The sequence below is a fragment of the Anoplophora glabripennis genome, unplaced genomic scaffold, assembly GCF_000390285.2.
Source record: "Anoplophora glabripennis isolate ALB-LARVAE unplaced genomic scaffold, Agla_2.0 scaffold172, whole genome shotgun sequence".
Lineage (NCBI taxonomy): Eukaryota > Metazoa > Arthropoda > Insecta > Coleoptera > Cerambycidae > Anoplophora > Anoplophora glabripennis.
In genome coordinates, this window is record NW_019416503.1 from 288,415 (window position 1) to 313,075 (window position 24,661).

The 24,661-nt window shown below is 34.4% G+C and overlaps 1 protein-coding gene across 1 annotated transcript in view; it reads left to right on the forward strand.

Annotated features, from left to right (window-relative positions):
• The window catches only part of LOC108905260, a 125,713-nt gene that overhangs the window by 3,583 nt on the left and 97,469 nt on the right, over window positions 1–24,661 (forward strand). Inside the window, exon 2 of the mRNA XM_023454763.1 lies at window positions 9,474–9,691. Coding sequence (XP_023310531.1) covers window positions 9,474–9,691 — 218 coding nt within the window. The remainder of the gene's footprint in view (window positions 1–9,473; window positions 9,692–24,661) is intronic.

Consider the following 24,661-nt stretch of genomic DNA (forward strand, 5'->3'; position numbering starts at 1 on the left):
AAAAAAAGTTTGAAAGCTTGAGAGCCCTTCTATATGTGATTAAATTTTCAAGTATCTAAGGGCCTTGGTTTTTACTATGCAAAATTTTGAAAATTTGCAATTTTTTTTAATCTGAATTGCAAAATTATTATGCAAAATCTATCGAACCGATTTTGATGAAACTTGGTGTGATAATTCTACGTAACATGAAGTTTTTTTGAGCCAAGTATAAAGGTCCTATACCCAATTTAAGTACCCCAAAAAAATTCCCTAAAAAGTATTGTTTTTTAACCGCATTTTTGCGATTTTTTCGATTTTTACCATAATAATCATGATTCATTCGATTTGTAACTAAACATGTTTTGTAAAAAATTTAATTGCAAACATTTTTTTCCTCTTCGATTTTTGCCTAAAATCAACTCTTGAAAAGATACATAATTAAATAGGAAGAAAAATATGACATTTTTCTAATTTTTTAATATATTGTGCCGCCAAATGTTAAGCCCATGTTTTTTTTATGCGCATAGAAAAATTTACATTTCTAGTGATATTTGAAAGCCAAAAAGCCAAAAATCTCCGTGGATATACGATTCACCCAAACCAAAACAGATACCGCCTGGTCTAGTAAGGATTTACAGATTTAGTTAAAATATATTTTGATATAGTGGACATTGATACGGTCCATCTTTTTAATACGAGAGAGAGAAGAACTTTATTAGCAAAATTCTAATCTATAGAATAATAGACCGAAATCCCAAGAGAGTACAGTACAGTACAGTAAATATACAAAGTACATGCAATACAAAAATATAAACGTAACAAATAATTTTTCAAAAATTGAAATAGTCACATGATTAATTTTTACTTTTCTTTGATGTGCCAACTGTACACTCAACCAATTTTTTAAGATAAGTTAGGAATCATTTTGTACATTATACAAAAGATGAAATAAAAAATGAAGTTCTGAACGCATATCGAGAAAATTGAAAACAATTTTAAATTAAAGCTTATATCGGAATGAATGCAGTTTTCTTCATTTAGCTCGAATATTTTGTTTAGACCTTTTGTTCTTTTAAGCAGTAGAAAGATGTCTGGAAAGTAGTTACTGACCCTCTAAATATCACCAGTGTTTTTAATATTAATTAAAGTAATTTCTGATAGTTAATTTATACATATATACCTGTGTACTGCATTTTTGTGTCACATGGTATATATCAGGTAACTTAGGATTTAACTATTTATTGAGTATTCTGTACAGAATAGAGCGGACGGGGTTTTCACCAGCTTTATAAAAATAATCATACCCGACAAGTCTCCAGTGCCAATCCGTTCGGGGCCTTTGCTAGGATTTAACCTTGTCGATAATGAAATCTGTGAAATATTTGAGTTTCCTAGCTGCTGTGTAAGGCGTGAAGTGAAAACCATTTGAAGCTAAGTAATTGTTCGATTTTATATTTTCCTGAAACGAGAGGATTCATTTACCAAATTACTTGCAAACTCTCAATCCAGTTATAGTTCTTTAAGAAGGATATCAAGAAAGAAAAATGTCTCAAACTAAAGCTGCAAACTTCCCTTAAATGTTGACGCAATGTGTATTTTGAACAATGTACGCCCATCCGAAGAGTTTACTAATGAATAAATTAAGTGGCCTTAAATCAGTAGGAGTTGGTGACTATTCCGTATTTTCCGATACCATTCCGTAATTTTCAAATATCTTTAAAGACAACGTACAAAGACCGACACATAAGTATCCGTCTGAGGTAGCCTCGCAAACAAATGCGCACTGTGTATTTATAATTGTGGGTTCGAGCGAATAGGAATGAGTATTCAGGGCTGTATTAAAGTTTCCGAAATAACTTCGCTATGAATTATTTTTCGAAGTGACGAATAAAAATTTAAAGGGTCAATCGTGATAATTAGTAGCAAATGTGATGCAAATCACCCTGTGAAGAGAAGCGTAAAAAAGAAAATCAATGCCATTACGAATGATGAACAGTCAAATATGAAACGGCGAAAGTCAGCTCCCAATACCGATTTATATGACTTCGATATGGCTGTCCTATGACGCATTGTAGTTAATTTTTTCACATAGAAAAAAAGGATTCACAAAAAATTGGTCCAAGGTAATAATTATTCAGATTTTCGAGAAAACATCTCAAGGAAGTGGGATTTCGTAGGGTCAAAACTGGAAACAACCGAAAAGTTTTTATGTAGAAAGCCTAGATCCAGCTGCAGCAGGGTCAGTAAAGTATGAAATGTTATAGAAAAGAAAAAATAGACCAATTATTCATAGACGAGATATATTCATCCTTCTCATACGGATAATAGTGGATGGAATGGTGACGCAAATTATGGTTTATATTGGTCAGTTTCAAAAAGTTAAAGACTTATATTAAATACTAGAAATGCAGATGGATTCATGCACAATACATACTTACGTTTCAAAACAACCTGTAAAAGTGGTGATCATCAAAATGATAAGAACATTGAAAATTATAAAAAGTAATTACAGAAGAGACTTAGTCCCAATTTAGAGCCAAGAAATATGATAGTAATTGACCACAAATTGAAAGTTGTCCTAATATGGATTCGCGTAACCGAACCTTACCTTATACAAGTGACAAATAAATGATCACGAACATGACGAATATGTAAAGGTTGATAATAATAATGTAATAATGTAATGGTTTTATCATTTATGGTTTATCATTAATGGTTTTTACATAATCTTTTTTCACTACTTCATCCATACTTTCAAAATCTCAGCCTTCTACTTAAGCTCCACAGCTTTGACAGTGACTCTTTCACAGAGCTTCTGATTTCTAGTCTTTCTCTTCCAAATAGTAGATAAGGCACCCTAATTAAATTTTTACACTCGCACAATACGTGGACTACGTTCTTCCTCTTGATGAAACCTACAGATGCTGTTTTCTGCCCGATCAGTGTAACTCTTTGCTGAGTGTAAAATATCCAGTAATCAGTGTTATATTGATACTATTTTTGGTCTTATCTAGCAAAACAGTCTTAATAATGCAGTTAGCATTGTCGCATAAAAGTTCATGACACAGTGGGGCCATATATAAGCCTGCTCCAGAACAATCAGCTTTCTGATTGCCCCTATGTTCCTCATGTTCTGCTGTCCAAGTTAGGCTCACATGACGAATATGTAAAGGTTTCCACCATATCGTCCAGATTTATACCCCACCGATTTAGTTTGGATTGCTATGAAACAGTATGTCGCAGACATGAATGTTAACTTTGATTTAACGGCCGTTAAGACCATTTGCGATCAGTTTTTTTCAACATTTTGATTAGAAATTTGGAAATCTTGATGTCAGCCTAATAAGTACCTTAATATTACCAGGATTGCTGCCATCTGACGACCGATGACCCTATCGTAATGTTGACTTTTTATCGGTATACTATTTAAACGTTTTGACATCCAGGCGTTCGTTGTTTGTGTGGTTTACAGTGATATGAAAAATTTATCTCAGCCAAAAAAACATAAATAAGTGGTAAACATTTCCGTGCGATCATCTTTTACAACTTTCGACGTGGATTATCTCAACAACAATGTATCGATGAACTTAATTCGAGTTTTGGCTATGAAGCACCATAAAAAATACTCTCTGTCGGTGGTATATTTTCGCTTCCCAACGAATTTCGTGAAGATCGTCCAAAATCGGTTGTTGTTTCAGAAAACAATGATGCTGTGCGTGAACTAACATTGCAAAATCGTTATGTGCATCCTTGGACATTAGTGGCACCAGTATTCGTTGAATATTGCTTGAACATTTGGCCGCCAAACAGATGTGTTCGCGTTGGACTCCACATAATTTGACAAACGCTCAAAGAAGGCTCGTGTCGTTTGGTCGAAAGAAATGCTCAAGAAATACGATCGCACAGCTTCAAAACACGTCTATGACATCATAACAGGATCTATTCGGTCTTTCAATGGGATGAGCCAAATCCAACAAGAGTTGTGAGCACACGAATTACTTCTAAGCAAATGGTCGCCTGGTTTTTTTTTTTCAGATAAACCGGAAATGTGGTAATTATGTCATTATTATTTATTCTGAATGGTACACAACCATTTGCTCAAGCCTTCGGAAAAATAAGGGAAACCGCTGTAGACGCATCATTCTCTACCAAGTCAATGTGAGCCCTCACACATTGAGAGAACAAGAGACTTTTTGAGAACTGAAACAGTTGATTTGATGAGTTATCCGCCGTACAGCCCTGATTTGGCACCCAATGTTTTTTTTTGTTCCCGCACGACAAAAATAAATTACGAGGTCAACGTTTTTGGATGCCTGAAGATGCATCAAAATGCATGTTTTGGAGGTACCTCAATCGGAATGGAAAAAGTTCTTCGAAAATTGGCTCAAACGCACTCAAAAGTGTATTGATCTTGATGTAGAATATTTTCAAAAACAATAGAACCATATACGATGATTTATTTCTTTTTTTGTTCTCTATTCCCGAAATATAAAAGACAAACGTCTTACTTACTAAATTCATTTAAAGCGTATTTTCAATTTTAAATAATTCTAAGCTATCCCAAATCATCGTATTATTCCTTCTATCCGGACGCGTTCTTTCTCAATTTCGCAGTTTTGCTTCAATCAGAAACGCAAACTTATTTGTGACGATCCGTACTTACAGTCGAATCTAACATTTTGGTATGATAATCCTGTAAATTATTGTGTAAAACAATGTTTTATACATTGAGTTTTTCTCTATTTCATGTTTTATAAAGGCAGGCTTGTTTGTTTAGATAGGTTACACGTGGAAATAAAACAAAAGTTTGCCTTTAATTCTGAAAGCCCCTGCAAGGGAATTCAAGAAATGATTGACACGCCGAGAATGCCTACATAATACATTTGATGTTGTTCTTGTACGTACACTTTCTTAATGTTATTGCCCCTGAGAATTAACCGTATTAAGTACAAGAGGGTGATACATTAATGTAAGTTAATGTAATTTATATACGACGTCTTCCCTTTCACGCTCAAGGTTAATTTAGTTTCCTTTGTTAGTTAAAATGGAAGACAATATACCATACAAGCTCTAACTCTGGAAGGAGTATATATATCAGCATCGGGGAACGTAAAAATTCGACATACATTTATACTCAATTATCTACGTCGCAAAGAAAAGTAAAGACTCAATATTTCATATTTTTTTGTAAACGTTCCTTCAGTTGCAATACTTTCATTTGAGTTTATTATTTGGATACTTTTTCGAACTGACTTTGTTTCTTGTCTATGTAGGTATATGGTATGTATTGGTACAGTTTTGTCAAAATGTTAGCAATGTATGAGTACAATTTTGTATTATTCACAAATTATAACAACAAAAATTGGTTTTGAATTATGTTATGTGGCAACTTGATTTCGTGAGAAAATTAAAGAACATCATTAAAAATCGCAAAAATTGAGTTTTTTGCCCAGATACTGAAAGAATTTATTTAGAAAAGGTGTTTAGGACATGCTTTTCAAATTGTCTATAATTATTTATTTTAGGCATTTTCTGTTACTAATTTTAAGTCAACTTGAGTTATATAAAGATAGACTGATTCTTCTGGAACAATAGATTACTTATTTAAAAGTTTTCTTTTTAACGTGGTAGAAATAATCAAATCTAACGTTAAGAGTGACGAAAAATGAAGAATATGGAATTGTCTCTTTTAAAAGCTGTAAACGATATCTTGGGTGGCTGTCGAACTTTCTGTTATTTGTTATATGTTTTACCTTAAACTTTTAAACAATAAATTCCAGGTAATTCCGAAACTGTACCTCTACAAGTTTAATGCTTCATAATATTCGGATAAAAAATTCATAGGTATTCCTCCATCTGATGCCTTTTCCTTTTTGGGCAAGATTATTGATTATAAATATATGGAGTGGTTGTTAGAACGCTTACTTACATCATCCTTTTTCACTGTCCCACCATCCGTACTTTCATAATCTTAACGTTTCTCATACAANTTTTATAATCTTTGATACAACAACTTGTGTGTCCCATTTAAAAATATCCTTACGCAGAAGATTTTTAAATTTCCGACCTAAGTTCACTAAGTTGACGCTACTAGCGCTCGCAAATGTTTGACTATCCCCTCTACCTACTTGCTCATAGCGAATATGGTATGTATTGGTACAGTTTTGTCAAAATGTTAGCAATGTATGAGTTCAATTTTGTATTATTCACAAATTATGACAACAAAAATTGGTTTTGAATTATGTTATGTGGCAACTTGGTTTCGTGAGAAAACTAAAGGACATCATGCAAAAATTGAGTTTTTTTGGCCAGATAACGAAAGAATTAATTTAGAAAAGGTGTTCCGAATTCAAATTTAGGACATTCTTTTCAAATTGTCTATAATTATTTATTTTAGGCATTTTCTGTTACTAATTTTAAGTCAACTTGAGTTATATAAAGATAGACTGATTCTTCTGGAACAATAGATTACTTATTTAAAAGTTTTCTTTTTAACGTGGTAGAAATAATCAAATCTAACGTTAAGAGTGACGAAAAATGAAGAATATGGAATTGTCTCTTTTAAAAGCTGTAAACGATATCTTGGGTGGCTGTCGAACTTTCTGTTATTTGTTATATGTTTTACCTTAAACTTTTAAACAATAAATTCCAGGTAATTCCGAAACTGTACCTCTACAAGTTTAATGCTTCATAATATTCGGATAAAAAATTCATAGGTATTCCTCCATCTGATGCCTTTTCCTTTTTGGGCAAGATTATTGATTATAAATATATGGAGTGGTTGTTAGAACGCTTACTTACATCATCCTTTTTCACTGTCCCACCATCCGTACTTTCATAATCTTAACGTTTCTCATACAACTTTAGCTTTCTGTTTAAGCTCCACAACTTTGACAGTGGAGCTTCAGATTTCCAGCGGTTCTCTTCCAAGCAGTAGATAAGGCACTGTTACTAGATCTTAACACTTACACAATACATGGACTACAGTCTTTCTCTTCAGAGAAACTTACAGATGTTGTCTTCTGCCTGACTTTGCTGAATCTACAATATCCAGACAACAATGTTACCTTGTTACCATTTTCGGGCCTTATCCTCCACCCAATCTAGCAAGACATGAGGACCATATATGAGCCTGCTCTGGCTAACAATCAGCTTTCCGATTGCCCCTATGTTCCTCATGTTCTGCCGCTCAAGCTAGGCTCATATCGATTTGACTTCTTAGACTTGCATCAGCACCCAAACAATCACATACCAGTCTAGATTTGTTCTAGTGTAAGTGCTTATAAACCTGATTATAAGGTAGACAACAATGCGTTGGCAGATTTTTAATTCGATTCATAGAAGTTAATGGTCATCATTTCTGCTTATAATACTGTGATGTGTGTTACTAGATTAATGCAGATTTCAGTCTAATCGTAATATCTCATCTTCGACTCCTATGTCAATATTTTAGTTGTTATTGTTATAGAGTTCTCAGTTCTTTTTTCTAATAATATTACATCAAAATAATATAAACTGCGGTAAGACAATTTTTCCCGTGTTTTCTCTGAAGAGGAAACGAAATATATATGTCTAGAAACATCAAGAATTTCCAAAAATCATCAATCAGCAATCAGCAATTTTGTATGCTTTCACATCGAACACTGAAGAAGAGTTGTGGAGACATCCAAATTGTCATAAATGTTTAAAAAAATTGTCCTCAATAACTTCAAATGGTATCCTTTAACTCACTTCGCCGAATTAACCTTTGTTGTAGAAACAACGGCAGTCATTTTGAACAGTTTTTATAATAAGTTGTACTAAACCTAATAACATCAACTTTGTTACTTTTATCTCCAGTATTTTTTATTGTAATTTATTGTTTTTACTAATTATCTCAATAAAATTAGGCTTGTTGTAAATAATTCGTTGTATGTGTGTGTGTGTATCCATATCGAAGTAACATCTGGTATATCTTATCGTAGTAGAAACTCATTAAGAATTGACAGGCACAATGACTAAAAGATCAAACTAAAATTACAGTCAACCTACAAAATCAGTACCTACTAGCACTGTTAAGTATTGTAATATAGGTAGCAAGATAATGTAGACATTTGAAAAATATTTTTGGTACCCAAATCGTTCATTTAATCAAAATTCTACAAGAGATCCAAAAACTTGTCATTATTGCCCGAAAGAGGAAAAAGTTATGAACGGATATTATCAACATACATCAATTTTGTAGGAGTTGTAGTTTTAAAAAACACTCTGTATAACACCCAAATGTGTAGATTGAAAGCTAAAGTCCACACCCCAAAAATAATCAAAATCGTTTAATACGTATTCGAGTTATTTACAAAATTCAAAAAATTTTCACGAAATTTGAGGCCATCTAGCGGCCAAACGAAGCGATTTCGGATATAGGTGAATTAGCCTAAATCTGCCTATTTTGAGTCCACGTATCTGTGGTCTTGTACACGTTATTCTGGGACACCTTGTATAGGCCACTTTTTTTATTTTTTATATGCATGTGTAATTAAGAGTATAAGAACATGTCAGCGTTGTCTCCAGCAGCGTTTCTGGCTCAGGTATTACCCTTGACTAGAGTGTATATAGCCAAGGGTATTACCAATAAATTGAACTAATAGAACTATGTTATACGGAGCGTAAATGGCTCCATCTATAGCGCTACTTTCCAAATACGCCATTCACATGCGTACTACTAGTAGGAAGAGAACTGCTAAAATTTGCCAGGTACTTATTTGCACGATAATCGCCAACTGGGCGAAAACAAAAAACAGGGCCGTGCGAATAAGTACCTGGCAAATTTTAGGCTGTCGCTTCCTACTAGTAGTAGCCATATGGATGGCGTAATTGGGAAGTAGCGCGATAGATGGAGCCATTGTATAACATATTTCTTTGTCGTGAGTATACGACACTAAAACAGATGGATCGTTCGTCGGTTGTCTCACCTACGACTGATGAGGACCAATAAGTCCGAAACCGGTCCGTGTCTGGTGGGTTAAACGGACGAACGATCTATTATACTAGGTATTAGGTGTTGCGAGTATAATTCAATGCCGGTCGAGGCATATAGCCCGCGAATATAGTTGTTTCTCGCAAGACTGGCAATTTAAAAGAACTATTTTTCTAATCCGAATAACGACTCCTGCTGAATATTTAACTGTAACAGGAAATAGAATTCCCCTGAATACAATTTTCTCTCGGTTACAAATTCACAAAGAAGTTATTTTCCTTACCTAATGACGGAATTTTCTACATTTAACTTTGTTATTGCTACCCAATAACAAATCGAAATCGCAAAATCTCATTGTGCCGTCCACAAAGACACAAAGAAATTTATTTTACCTTTGTATTATTCAAAATACTCCGCGGGAGGAGAACTGAATTTAAATATTTACATTCCTGGAGGATTCGGCGGTTAAAGCGCCCTTCCCTCCGTGGAAATATTCTCGCTGGGGGACCGTAGGTGATTGATTTTATCCGTTTTTCAGGTCATACTGCGAGCGAATATTTAGGGATTGTCGTCTCCAAACTTGTTACGTTCAATCTCCGGCTTATCCGGGTGTGTACCCAAGAAATTTGCATTGTAGATACTACCTGAACACAAGACTGCCTTTTATCAAGCTTTACATAGAGAACGAGGAATTCAACATCGATGGACAGCGGTGCGAGAACATCATGACCTGTCCCATGAGGCCCATCTCGTCAGGTATGCAGAATATACATATTTTTATTGACTAAAGTCTATTTTTTAGTAGTGAAAACTGACAAAATTGGGATGAGGCAAATTAATCGTTCCATACTTAAAAACGACGATCTCACTAATTTATGAAATGTTAGATTTAGAAAGCAGTTGCAAATTTATACATGGTGCACAATTGAAAACTGTGCACCCGGCTTACTTTGAACTACATTCTAGAATATTAAAATTGCCGCGACACGTCCATTTTGTTTTCGAGGGGGACACATTTTAGCGTTAAATACGGACTGGCCAGAATAACCCCGTTCGCGGGGGCGCATTCAACTTTAGAATCTCAAATGGCTCTCTAGGTCGAGTGACACCGCATTCGAAAGTGTTTTTAATTCTGGTTGTCATCATGTAATTTTTTTTCAATTTTAGTTCATTGTTGAAAAAAAATTTTACTTATGCTTAGAAATAAAAGACAATTTTGTAATAATCATTTAGTTAATTGTTCAAAATGCCCGCCTCCCATTTCCATGCAGTAATAAAAACGTTGTTACACATTTCGACGAACATTGTTAAGAATTTCGGGGGTAATTAGGTGGCATTCTTCAATGATACGCCGCCTGAGTTCTTCTAGAGATTGCGGCTGAGTGGAATAAATTTTAGACTATAAATGTCCCCATAAAAAGAAACCGAGTGGCCGCTTAATAGGTCCACGACCACCTATCCATTGATTTGGAAAATTTTCAATTAAAAACTGTCGAACTGCAACTGTAAAATGTGGAGGTGCGCCATCTTGTTGCAACCAAACATTGTCTTCTAAAATGTTGTCATCATTTTCCATAGTTTCAACAATCATTAGATAAATGTAGTTATTCAAAAACTCAAAGTACATATACCCATTAAGATTTACTAGCAGAAAATATGGTCCAATAATCTTATTTCCAAGAATTCCTGCCCACACATTAAGTTTTTTTGGATGATGAGTGTGTTCCTCTCTAAATAATGTCGGATTGGCATCACTCCAATAACGGCAGTTATGACGATTAACCAAGCCATTCAGATAAAAAGCGCATTCGTCGGAAAAACATATTGAATATAAAAAATTTTGATCGTTGCCAAACCGGAAAGCAACACCTCCCCAAAATGCAAAACACCGGCAAGAACCGCCTCAATCAAGGCCTGAAACAAATGGAAGTTAAAAAGGGGGGAATTAAAAACCTTTAAAAAGCAGTGAAAACCGGGGCCAACAAACCCCCAAAATTCAAAAAACCTAACAAAACCCAAAATAAGAACCCCCTCCAAAAGAACAAAAAACGCAAATTCCGGAACCCCAATTCCAACAAGGGTTCCAAAATGGCCGTTTTTAATTTTCAACGGACCCGGTTCAAAAAAACCTTGAAACAAAACAGCCAACGAAAAAACCGAAGGGGGGTTAATTGGGGGAACCCGAATAAAAAATCCTGCCCGAAACCCAGCAATAACAATGGTTTTAAAAAAAAAAACAAATAATTCAAACCCTTCAGCCTTCCAAAAAAGCAATTTTAAAAATAAAGGGTAACAAAAAACACTCCGCCAAACACTTTTCTTTGAGAACTGAACAGCGACTAAAAGATATTGACTGGTTGACTGGTAAATTTGTTATCAGTACCAATTTTTTTTCATTATTCAAAATACGTTTTATTTGTACAGTTTTTACAGTGAAAATAAATTAAAATTTTTTATGTTTTCCCTTTAGCATTTAGAACAATTAATTAAATGATTAATACAATATTGTCTTTTACTTCTAAGCATAAGTAAATTTTTTTTTTCAACAACGGATGAACTAAAATTGAAGAAAATACGTGATGACAACCAGAATTAAAAACACTTTCGAATGAGGTGTCACTCGACCTAGAGTGCCATTTAAGATTTTAAAGTTGAATGCGCCCCCGCGAAAGGGGTTGTTCTGGCGAGTCTGTATTTAACGCTAAAATGTACCCCCCTCGAAAACAAAATTCGTGTCGCGGCAATTTTAATATTTTGGAACGTAGTTCAAAATAAGCTGGGTGCAAAGTGTTCATTGGTACACCCTGTATATAAATACATATTAGTATAACAATAAAAAATTGTAGCTGGTGGAAATAATTGTTTTGCCTCCTCCCAGTCTTATAATTTCTTTTTACATTCACCGTCAAGTTACAGACGCATAAATCGAAATATTTCAACTTGCACACTATAATTATGTGCTAATTTGTGCCATACATTATAAATTTGTACTATGTCCATTTTTTCAGGTATTTTAAACAATACATTGAGTCATCAGCTTGACGCTAAAATTCATAAATCAAATTAAAAAAAATTATCTTTTCCAGAATTTTGTGCTAATTTCATGTAAATTTGTGCCGCATTTTATAAATTATATAGGTACTCTCTTCATTTTTGAGGTATTTTGAAAACTACAATGAGTTATCAACTTGATGAGTAGCATCACAATATTGAATAAAAAATGTTTTACTTACCCAGAATTTTGTGCCAATTTGTGCCGCATTTTATAAATTTTGTGCTCACTATAGTGTGTCGTAAATTTGACGCTTCAACTCATACATCGAATTAAAAAATTATAATTTTTCACCAATTTGGTGGTAATTTTGTGCTAATTTATGCATGGCATTTTATAAATTTTATGCTTGGTCTTTTTTTGAGGTGTTTTAAATACTACAACAAATCGCCAACTTGTGACTCATATACAGGGTGATTCAGAACTTATCCAAAATATTTTTTGGATGTACAGGGGACTTACAAATACAATTTTGTAAAGAAAAAATCAAAAATGGTAGTTCGAAATTGATTTAAAAATACACTTCTGCACGGCACTGGAAACTGGTCCACTGTAAAACCTGACCTCGCACAATGCGACTAACACGGCGAGCGACAAAGTGTGATAAAAACGGTCAAAAACTTTAAAGAATTTCGCAAGGAAAGGAATAAATAGAATTTTATAGCACCTATTGCCGCTATTGTTATTATTAATTAATAAATTAATTTGTGATTTTAATTAATAAAATAATTTGACTTACCTGATGTTACACAACTGTTCAAAATTTTGTCCACCGACGTGTAAACACATTTGGGCTCGTCTTACTCAGTTTCTAAGAACTAACACAAATGTCCTGTTTCACTATAGCACACGTTTCACCATAACACAAATGTTGTGATATCCATCAACTCCGAATTTGCTATACACGCAAGCCATTTTTGACTCTAACTACTAAAAAACTATTGTAAACACTAACTCAATGACGATTGTAAAATCGAATTTCAGAATCAGATATTCAGAATTAAAAAATTTTAACTTTTCCAGAATTTGCTGCTCATTTTGTGCTAGTAGACAGATAGTAACAAATAATTATCCAAAATAAAATCTAAAACTGATACTAAAATTGCTAAATAATGTTATCATTCAAATAAATATCTCATATTTTTGATGTTCTGACTTGACCCTTGACGAAGACTGGCAACTACAAAGAGATCTTTTTGTTGTCACTTTTCACTTAAGATTGTTTCATCAAATAGCCTGGATGCGAATGGAAAAACACGTTTTAGAAAAAAATATATTTTGAAGCGCCAGTGTCAGAAATGTTGAATAAGGCAATATTATGTTATTCGTAACTTTGCCCTAATTTGACCGACCTTGTATATCTTAAGACAATCGAAATCCCAGTGGAGAAGCTTGAAAAACGAAAATGTAAATTTTACTCCAGTACTTTTTTAAATGGTCAATTCGTTCCCGCCATTGCTGCCCCCACTCTGCCATTAGAGTATATGTCGTCGTCATCCTAAAACACCCTGTATGAAATTGAATTTCCTTGCCTTTCCACCGCGTATCATTTTTTACTAAAAATTTCAAATTTATATACCTAATCTCATACGACAAATTTTATATAGAAATATTTCTCCTCTCGCGGCCATTTTTCACATCGTCTCTCGTGCGCCGCTCATATTTTTAATCTTTTCACCCACTTAAATCCAACTTCACTTGACAAACAATAAACATCACACACACCATTAATCATCCTCGGAATTCTATAAAGGCCACCTCGGCTTTTAAAAAGCCAGCAAGAAACATCGAATCGATGGAGGGATTGAAAAGACGTAACGCAAATAAAATTGTGCATAAAAAATGTTGCCATAAGTGACACTTTGCGGGTGCGTTTCTTCATATTACTTCTATCCATCTTATTTGCACGGTATACGAGGTCTGTTCAGAAAATAACCGAACCTTATTTTTTAATCTTTATTATTAACTTTATACACTATTGGTCCTTGTCTCGTTCAAAGTACTCCCTTCCCCTATTCACACAGTTTTCCCAGGGGTGTTTCCTTTTCGCGAAGCAGTCCTGGATAGCTTCATTTAAAATGGCCTTTAAACTCTGTGACGAATGTGCTATGATGTCGTCAATAGTCTGAACACGGCGTTCTTTCAGAACTGATTTTAATTTCGGAAATAAGAAAAAATTGCAAGGATCCAGGTCTGGTGTAGGTGGAGTGTAAGAGGAATTTTGACACAAAACTGACGAACTGACAAAGCTGAGTGTGCGGGTGCATTGTCATGGTGCAAGAAAGATGATTTGGAACCATTACAAAACGCCTTGACAGAATTTAAAATGCACCATTCCATTGAAGTCGAAAAAACCAGTGAGCATCACTTTGACATTGGATCGAGAGTGATGTGTTTTCTTGGGGAGTTGAGATGCTTTGTCAATCCACTGTAATGATGAACCTTTGTCTCAATGTCGCACAGTGGGGAAAAACGGATACAAGTGTCCTTAAGGCGTAAATTTCGATAAATCTTAATAATTTTTCTTTTAAATTACTCACAGACTCTTAATCTACATGTAACCCTGCGACCACACCCTAAACTAAAGAAATTTTCACTTCGGAAAACAATAAAATAGGTATCTACAAAATACACGATACAAAAACTTTAGTTCACTCACAAATCTTAAACCCACAAACCCCAAACCCTCAAACCCAAAACTACAAGTCTCTAACCTACAAAACTCAAACCCACAAATCCCTAACCCTTAAAACCTAAATCCACAAACCTTAAAATCATAAAAACCAAAATCATGAACTTCCTAACCTATATACTTTAAACTCACATAGCCCAAACCAAGAAATCCCAAACTCACAGAACACAAACCACAAACCCACAAAACCCAAACCTATCCATCCTAAATCCACAAACCTTAAATTTATAAAAACCAAAACCATTAACTCCGATCCCATATATCCCTAACTTATACAGTCCAAACATGAAAATTTCTTTAGTTTAGGGTGTGGTCGCAGAGTCACATATAGAATAAGTGTATGTGAGTAATTTAAAAGAAAAAATATTAAGATTTATCGAAATGTATGTCTTACGGACATTCTTGTCAGTTTTTTCCCTCTGCGTGTCGTAGCCGTAAACCCAGTTTTCGTCACCCGTTATGAACCCTTGAATGAATATTTCATCGTCAATGAATTATTCAAGGAGTTGCCAACAAACGTCCACACGATTTTTTTTGTGGTTCGGTCATCAAAATTTCATGACAAGACCCAACTGAGATGCTAACCTGTTTTGCAATTTCTTTGACAGCCAATCGGCGATTTGCACGCACCAGATCTTTGACTTTCTGGACGTGGGAGCCATCAGTTGAAGTCGAAGGCTTTTCTGGTCGGGGATCATCTTCAATTGTCTACACACTACATACATGTCTTCATTTAAAATGTCTGTGACGAATTTGCTTTGATATCATCAGTAGTCTGAAAGCGGCGTCCTTTCAGTACTGATTTTAATTTCGAAAATAAAAAAAAATCGCAAGGAGCCAAATCTGACTAGTGAGGAGGGTGAGGGAGGACAGTAATTTAATTTTTGAACTGACGAATTGACAAAACTGACTGTGCGGGCGCATTGTCATGAACCATGAGTTGTATCATCATAGCAACATGTGGTTACAGGGGAGGTTATGCTCAACGCAATGCTGCCAACCGCATATCACTAAATATCGCAATTATCGCGTAATTCAAAAAATTCGGTTATTTTCTGAATAGACCTCGTATGTCGCATGTTTCTGGATGAATATTCGTGTCGACGCAAAGGGAATACGAAAGAACTGCTTTGTATCCTCCTTTCTATTATAAATATCGTACGCTTTAAGCTCCGTTTCAATGCATGCTGACGATCAGGGCTCTGATCTCTTTTTCACATAGCCGCTAATGAGAAGTAGCAAAATGGTCTCCGACAAAAAGTATTAATAGCTTTTGTCGTATCTGCGACTTGTACGATAATATCTAACTAGTGTAGACTCAAAAGCGGCAACAATGCTCGAAAACATTTCGTCAGTCATGTGAATTTAGTGAGCAGATGAAAGCCAGCGTAAAAATACTGAGTAAATTTTCCTTCAAAGTCAATACAACTGCTTGTTAAAGCGAATGAGTAATGTTCACTCAGCTTTTGTTGGCTAAATAAATCTCATATGGATGAATAACTTTTAGTTACACTCAGCACAACTTGAATTACACTGTCAATATATTTTCTTGGGGTTTTCTCTATATTGCCGTATTTTAAAAAGGTTGATGTTTCGTTGTCTGACATTTGGGCTCCATATTAGGTGCCATGTCGCGGATCTACCTTATCCATATTTGGCACACTTTTGAAGCCCTGTAGTGTAACATGATTTTTTCTTAAATTCCCTATCAGCAACATGTAGTTGCCTTGAAATAGAGTAACATGATGTAATTTGTTTCGTTGCCTTCGTCCATTTTGGTACACCCTCCATATGGCACGGTTTTCTGGACACTTTAATACTTGAGCCTAGTTGCACTAATGTTTTTGGCTAAACTTGGTTATTCTGGTGTCTATATCTCTTTTTTATAGGCCTCTTTCTGATTTCGAGGTCCCCTGTATGTACTGAAGTATGGGAACTTCTTAGAGCATGCGCAGACCTTTTACGAGTAACTATAAATTTTAGACACCTGTTAGGAGCTTATTTTCACTTAGCATATTTATCATAAGGTTGCACAATACCTGGGTGGATGGGGCGTTAGAACGGAGGTATAAGCCGGAAACAATGTGCTCGCGACAATTTGTGGAAAATTATTAGAATTATTATCCGACGGCGGCAGGTCTCAGCTGTCGGGTCTCAGCCAGGACAGGAGGAGCCCCCGCGAAGTGAATTAATTGCAACACTGTATATCCTAATTAACCATTTATGAGTGATTTATTTTTGCACTTAATATTTAGTTAATTAAAAACCAAATCTGAGTAAAAAATTACTCAATAATAAATTTAAATTATATTCTCTAACTCTAAATTGGTTTTATATACTCAGAATAGAGTCAAAAGTCGCTCAATTGATAGTTGTTAGCAGTAACTTAAAGTAAAACTCACTCATTTCTGAGTTTCACTCAGTTGTACTCATACTAATAGATTGAAAATTTCAAGTCGGATGTATACATGTAAATTTATACATTTTTGAGTAAAATTGAGTGAAATTAGAGTGAAATTTTTTTGCAGTGCACAATGCAAAATAGCAATAATTTAGAGCCCACTACACGTACTAACCAGGTTCCTTGTCTGGTTAATGAGCGGCAAGGCTTCAGGGTAGACGTTCGATCACAGTCTCTGATAGGTCCGCAGAGATCAAGTAGCGAAGTTCGTCTTAGGTTTGGATAATTGGTCTCTCCGGATTTCACTCACCTTTAGATTATCGTCCACTGGAACTGATGATCGCCTGACGTGGTACTTTAGTTTTAGCGCGTGCTTATACAATTCGAATTCCTTAATATTCGCAAAGTCTTTCAGTTTTCGAAATTCGAAACTGAGATGACTTTTTTATTTGTAGAGCATCGTATGGGGCTACTCTACCAACAACATCATAAAATTCCATTTCATATTAATTGTTGCTAATGCATTTAAATTTGTTCACGCAAAATTTCAGAGAATTTAGTAACTAACGCAAGATATTGATCACTGTCAATAAGCCTGTATTATTTATAGTACAACATTATAAAATTTAGGATATTTTATTATGTAAAAAGTATTAAATAACAATTATTATCGTTGATTTATAACAATATAGGTTTTTTAGTAGTTAGGTACTTAATAAATTCTCTACTCTAACAACTACGGTGTTATTTCAGAAACCCCATATTAAAGGAAAATATTTCTTTTTCCTTTCGCCCAAACGTAATAAAAAGTTCGTAAAACAAGCCCGAGAGGATAAATTTTTTTTATCCCACATTTGTTAACCTTATATGCGGTCCTATATTATTTTGACCCGAGAGCCCCGTTTTGTGTTTCTATTTCCTTTTTCTTTAAATTAAATGTTGGGGAAGGACTTGTTTAGGGATCACACGGATCCGGGAGTTCCGCCTTTATTTGAGGGCGAAATCTATAATATAAAAGTATATTTCCAGATAGATGGGTATGTTGAATTCTGTTTTTTTTTTGTCACTGAAATTCCTTTTATTAGGCCTGTCGAGAGAGACAAATAAACACCAACCGGAAATTTTATAGTCACAGATATATTTATTTTTCGAGAGATGTATCAATTCCTATGTACCTCGTATGTAGGGTATAATTTTGCGAAATCTTGTTACGAAAATGTTTTTCTATATTTGGGTACCAGAAGTTTTCAAACAAAAGAAAATATTAGGAAAACAGTGAGTTTCATTTTCGTAAGTACAATATGCCTACTAAATTTCATAGCACACATCAAGTGACAAACATTTTTTTGTCGCATTTTTCTCAACTTTTGAATTAACAATTCTTTCTAAATCAGCTTTCCAAATTATTTTAAGAATAAGAATTTAATTTCCCTTTTGTTATATCTCGACTAGATTCTTAGAGAAATATTTTTATTTAAACATATGGATACCAACCATGAAATTTATTAATTGGGAAAATATCAATAATGATTTTACACCGACAAGTTTACACTGAAATCTCAAAATTGATCTGCTAACTTCTAGCTGTCTGTCCAATACAAAGCAACCAACATTGCGTGATTAGCACTATCTACTAAAGATCCCTAGACCTCAGTGGAGTGGTTGAAAGGGTTGCAGATGTAATGAAATAAAACTACACACTACCAAATAACACTACCACCATGAGGCAGAATATTGTATTTATCTTGATCTTACCGTTTTAGTAATTTTTTAACTTCTGTGGTAGACTGTATTAATATTGTTCTTCATTAATTATTATCTGTACATCCTTTTATATAAGGAAGATATATTGTCAATTATTCTTCTTTGTCCTTGACCTAGATAACCTACTGATAGATTCCTTAGTGAACTGATTTGTAGATTGTTGAGGCTCAATATTGAGATGTCTCTCTGTATGGGATGACTTTCTATAAACACTGTGCCCTAGACTATCCGGTGTTTCTCTTGACAGTGACATCTAGCAAAAGAACGGTACTGTTTTCTTCTAACTCGGTGATCAATCTGATGTCCCAATGTATTCCATCACTGTGGTCCAGAAATTCTTGTGTCGTATTACAACCATGGAGTCATGGTTGTAATACAATAATAATAATATAATGATTATAAACTTCAAAACCAACACCAACACGCTTTAGGGTTGCTAATTACAGCCGGAGAGACAGGTAAACCCATGGCTGCTTCTTTTGTGAAAAACCTGATCCCTAAAGAAGAACAAGGTTCATCTAGTGCAGACCTTTCCCAAGTTTACTAAATTCTCATCGTTGTCTTTTCCTTACGATGACGTTCCTCAAAATTCTATAATTCTATAATTGACACCTTTGTGAACAACCACTTCATGCCAAAACTCACCAGGGTCTAGTTGGATTTCCTTGATGTTATCAAGAAAAACTCCAGCATTTTAAACTTACATCCTTGATTTTATGTGACACTTAATGAGCAAGTATGTGAAGCTGTACTCTGAGTACAGCTTCACATACTTGATCAATTTCTAGAAAGCAATAAAGTTTGGGTGCTTTCAAATCACTTGAAATAAAGTATCTATTTCTTCTAATGCACCATGTCCTGTAATAGGTTCTTCNCACTTGAAATAAAGTATATATATCTTCTAATGCACCGTGTCCTATAATAGGTTCTTCACTTTGGAAGTATACTATGTTGAGTTCAAAAACAGTTTCATTCCTTTTCGGGTGGAATTGTAGCTATTATGGTAGGGCAAGTTGCCGCAGGTCTTTGATGGCTTGACCTTCTTTGCTAGTGAGATTCGGTTTCGAAAGTTTAGCAGTTCTTAATACTGCTGTTGCCTTAATCTTCTTGGAGGAGATAAATTTTAATTTTGAAAGACTACTAGTAATATCTTTCCAATGTTTTACACAACAGCACTGTATTTACTTGTCAACTGTCTGGAACATTTCTAAAATCGGTCGTTCAAGGTGTTTTACGAAAAACAGTTTCTCAACTTTCCTCTTCTGCGTGGTTATGGTGGTCAGTCTGTCCATTAGAACCCGGGCATCTTTATATAATTTGCTTATGAATTGAAAACATTCTTCAAGAACTTGTTTTCCATTTTCCTCTAATTGCTTTTTAATATCGCTAATCATCTATGAAGTGAGGCGCTAGCTTGGTATAAAATTCTTTGAGCTATGTGGGTTTAAACGTGGGTTTTTGTACTTTAAAAAATCCCGCTATGATAATCTCTTTTCAGCACCGACATTAAAATGCCAGTTGGTACAGCAGTTCCTCTTTTCTACTTCTGTATTTTTCAGATTTAAACCGCAAAATTCTTATTCTGTGCACAGTGGTAGGAAAAGTTCCTTTGTCGACGGAAATCAATTACTTTTTTATCTCTTCAGACTGGAACAGAATATTAAAAAAAATGTAAATATTATATAATCGTCGTAAAACTAATACAAGTTCTCAAATTTTTGGGGCACGTTTATTACAGTGCTTACTTTATTGGTAGGTACTATGGAATTTTTAGTGCGTAGTACGATTTCGATGGTTATTTGTTTGTACATACAGGATGTCTCTCGCAGAATTAAATTAAGTAGTAATAGTGCCACCACACGGCCTACTATGATTTTTTGTATACACGACAATTTAGACGAAATTACAGAATTCTTAAATTCAGTTTTTTCAGTGTTGTAGCACTATAGCATTTGCTTCTATTAATGCTTTAGGACATCTTGTATACAGTGTGAGTCATTTTAATTTCACCCGTCAATTATTTCGGGAGAGGGGTCATTTCGTTAAAATAAACCTTAACAAAAGTTGTTCGATTTGTTGGGCGTCACGTGATGACATTGGATTTGATCTTGACCTATATTTTCAAGGTCATTTGAAGATCAACTTATTTTTTTAAGTAGAGACGTATATTTTTCACTTCAGAAATGAAAAGAGCAGCAAAAATTTACATCGGAATATATAGTTTGGCCTTTGATGACAGTGACCTTTAAAGATCATCACAAGGTCAATTTTACGTCTCATTCATAATTCAAAAGAATAAAATAATAAAGCTAGCATCATTTGCTTCTGAGGTTGTGACCTTCGATATGACCTTGAACCTTTACAAGGTCATTTTGAATGACAACTCATTTTTTTTGTAACAGAAACGACTATTTCTACTTCAGAAATGAAAATAAAGGAAAATTTTACGTCAAAATGCGTACCTAGTTTGGTTTTTGGTATAATTGACCTTTGAAGATCATCCCAAGGTCGATTCTGTATCTCTGTTGTAAGTCGAAATAGTGAAGAATATGAAACTTCAAGGTCTTCTAAAAGTGGGTATAATCATTTAAAAAACAGCTAATCCCAAACAGATGTTGGTTTGAGGTTTCTTTCTTATTCATTACTATTTCAACTTATAAAAGAGATGCAGAATCGAACTCAGGATGATCTTCAAATGTCACTTTCACTAAAAACTAAACTATGTATTATGACACATTTTCCTTTATTTTCGAGTCTAAAGTAAAAATAGTCATGTCGTTGCTATTCCAAATGAGTTGTCATTCAAAGTGACCTTGAAAAAAAGGTCAAGGCCAAACGTCAAGGTCATACAAGCTCTAAAGCAGAGGATTCTAGTCAAAACCACTCTTAACAATCCTTTATTCTTCTAAATTATGAATGACATTGGGATAATCTTTAGGGTTTACTTTCACAGAAACCAAACTATGTATTCCAACGTACAATTTTCCGCACTTTTCATTTCTGAAGTGAAAAATAGACGTTTCTATTAAAAACAATAAGTTGACCTTCAAATAACTTTGATAATATAGGTCAACCAACGAGATGATTCCCAACAAACCGAGCAACTTTTGTTAAGGTTTATTTTGACGAACTGACACCCCCCTCCCCCCCCGAAATAATTGACTAGTAAAATTAAAATAACTCACCCTGTATATGACAAAATATAGTAGAAATTCTAAAACACACTAACATTTGGCTGGGATGAAATCTAAAAACTCTGTTTTGGTTAAAAATTTCTAACACCAGAAGGTACTACCTCTCCTAACAGCAAGACCCTGTAAAATCAGTACGCGAAGATGGCGCCGCGTCTATTTGCGGCAATAATCCTATTTACGTGTCTAAATTTCAACTAGAAATCTGGGAGGAAGCGTCTTGAGCGGAGCCCTGAATCAAAATTGCATCAGTATTCCGCGGTCATATTCACCCCATCCGAGTATAGAGCGCGAGAATGGGGTTAAAATCCACTGTGCTTATGTGATTTATTTCTATTTCTCATTGAATTCCAGCGGCGCCGATAAATCTGTCTACCTCAAAGGAGCGCCGTTTAATTGAATTTCGTTCTTATCCGCTGTTGTATTTTTCTGCGGATAATTTGCAGAATTAAGGGATAAAATTTCAATTCACGGAAATTGGAAGGGAAAACCGGGACTTAAGTGTATGAATATAATGGAAACCCGGGAAATATTACTCTAATAAATGTAATTATCCGGGGCTTGAAAAATAATTATCTCTAATTTGATTGTTCGGCTGTAATTCTGGAAAATTTATCTAATTTGAGATGAGAAGTGATCCGCCTACCATAGAGCTTTTGAAAATATGCAATTTAACATTAGTATGGGCTTTGTTCGACTCTGTATGTGTGGGTTAGAAATTGAGAACAACAATTTGTTTCTGATTTAGTCCATTGAAAAGTCTTGGGGTAAATTTACATTATATTTGCGATAGATAAGTATTCTGTAAGTACAATTTTTTTCGGAACGCAATTGAAATTCTAGTGTAATTTTTACATTTATGTAAAATGTAAATAAATATGATTTTACGCATACAGTTCTAACTAATTAGTAATTTTACATTGAATATACAGGCTGTTCCTTAATGATATGCGAATTTTAAGGGTGTGATTCTCCATGGAAAGTTAATAATAATTTTCTTTATAAATANAAGGTTAAAATTCTTATTCTGTGCACAGTGGTAGGAAAAGTTCCTTTGTCGACGGAAATCAATTACTTTTTTATCTCTTCAAACTGGAACAGAATATTAAAAAATTGAAGATATTATAAAATCGTTGTAAAACTCCGTAAATCTGATACAAGTTATCAAATTTTTGGGGCACGTGCATTACAGTGTTTACTTTATTAGTACTACTTATGGAATTTTTAAAAAATGTGAGATACGTACGATGTTCAGATTTGATCTTCTCGTTCAGCTTTAGTGCGTTATTGATGGTTATTTTTTTTGTATACACAGGATGTCTTGCTGTATGCGCAGAACCAAATGAAGAAGTGATAGAGCCACTACACGGCCTACTATGATTTTTGTGTACACGACATTTTAGATAAAATTACAATATTTTTACATTCAATTTTTTCAACATTGTAGCACAATCACTATGGCATTTGCTTCTGTTGATGCATTAGGTCATCCTGAAGATAGGGTGAGTCATTTTAATTTCACCCGTCAATTATTCCGGAGGGGGGTCATTTTCTAAAAATAAACCTTTACAAAAGTTATTCGGTTTGTTGGGGGTCACCTTGTGATGACCTTGACCCATATTTTCAAGGTCATTTGAAGGTCAACTTATTTATTTAAATAGAGACTTCTATTTTTCACTTCAGAAATGAACAGAAAGAAAAATTTTACATCGAAATACATTGTTTGGTTTTTGGTGAAAGTGACCCAAGGTCAATTTTACAGCTCATTCATAATTCAAAAGAATAAAAGAATTGTTAAGGGTGATTCGAGTTAGCATCATCTGCTTCTCAGGCTGTGAACTTATGACCTTGGATTTGACCATTTTCAAGGTCATTTTGAATGACATCTCATTTTTTTGTAACAGAAACGACTATTACTACTTCAGAAATGAAAATAAAGGAAAATTTTACGTCAAAATGCGTACCTAGTTTGGTTTTTGGTCAAATTGACCTTTGAAGATCATCCCAAGGTCGATTCTGCATCTCTGTTGTAAGTCGAAATAGTGAAGAATATTTCATATTCTTCAAGGCCTTCTAAAAGTGGGTATAATCATTTAAAAAACAGCTAATCCCAAACAGATCTTGAAGTTTCTTTCTTATTCATTACTACTTCGACTTATAAAAGAGATGCAGAATCGATCTTAGGATGATCTTTAAATGTCACTTTCACTAAAAACTAAACTATGTATTATGGCACATTTTCCTTTATTTTCAAGTCTAAAGTAAAAATAGTCATGTCGTTGCTATTCCAAATGAGTTGTCATTCAAAGTGACCTTGAAAAAAAGGTCAAGGCCAAACGTCAAGGTCATACAAGCTCTAAAGCAGAGGATTCTAGTCAAAACCACTCTTAACAATCCTTTATTCTTCTAAATTATGAATGACATTGGGATAATCTTTAGGGTTTACTTTCACAGAAACCAAACTATGTATTCCAACGTACAATTTTCCGCACTTTTCATTTCTGAAGTGAAAAATAGACGTTTCTATTAAAAACTTTGATAATATAGGTCAACCAACGAGATGATTCCCAACAAACCGAGCAACTTTTATTAAGGTTTATTTTGACGAACTGACGACCCCCCCCCC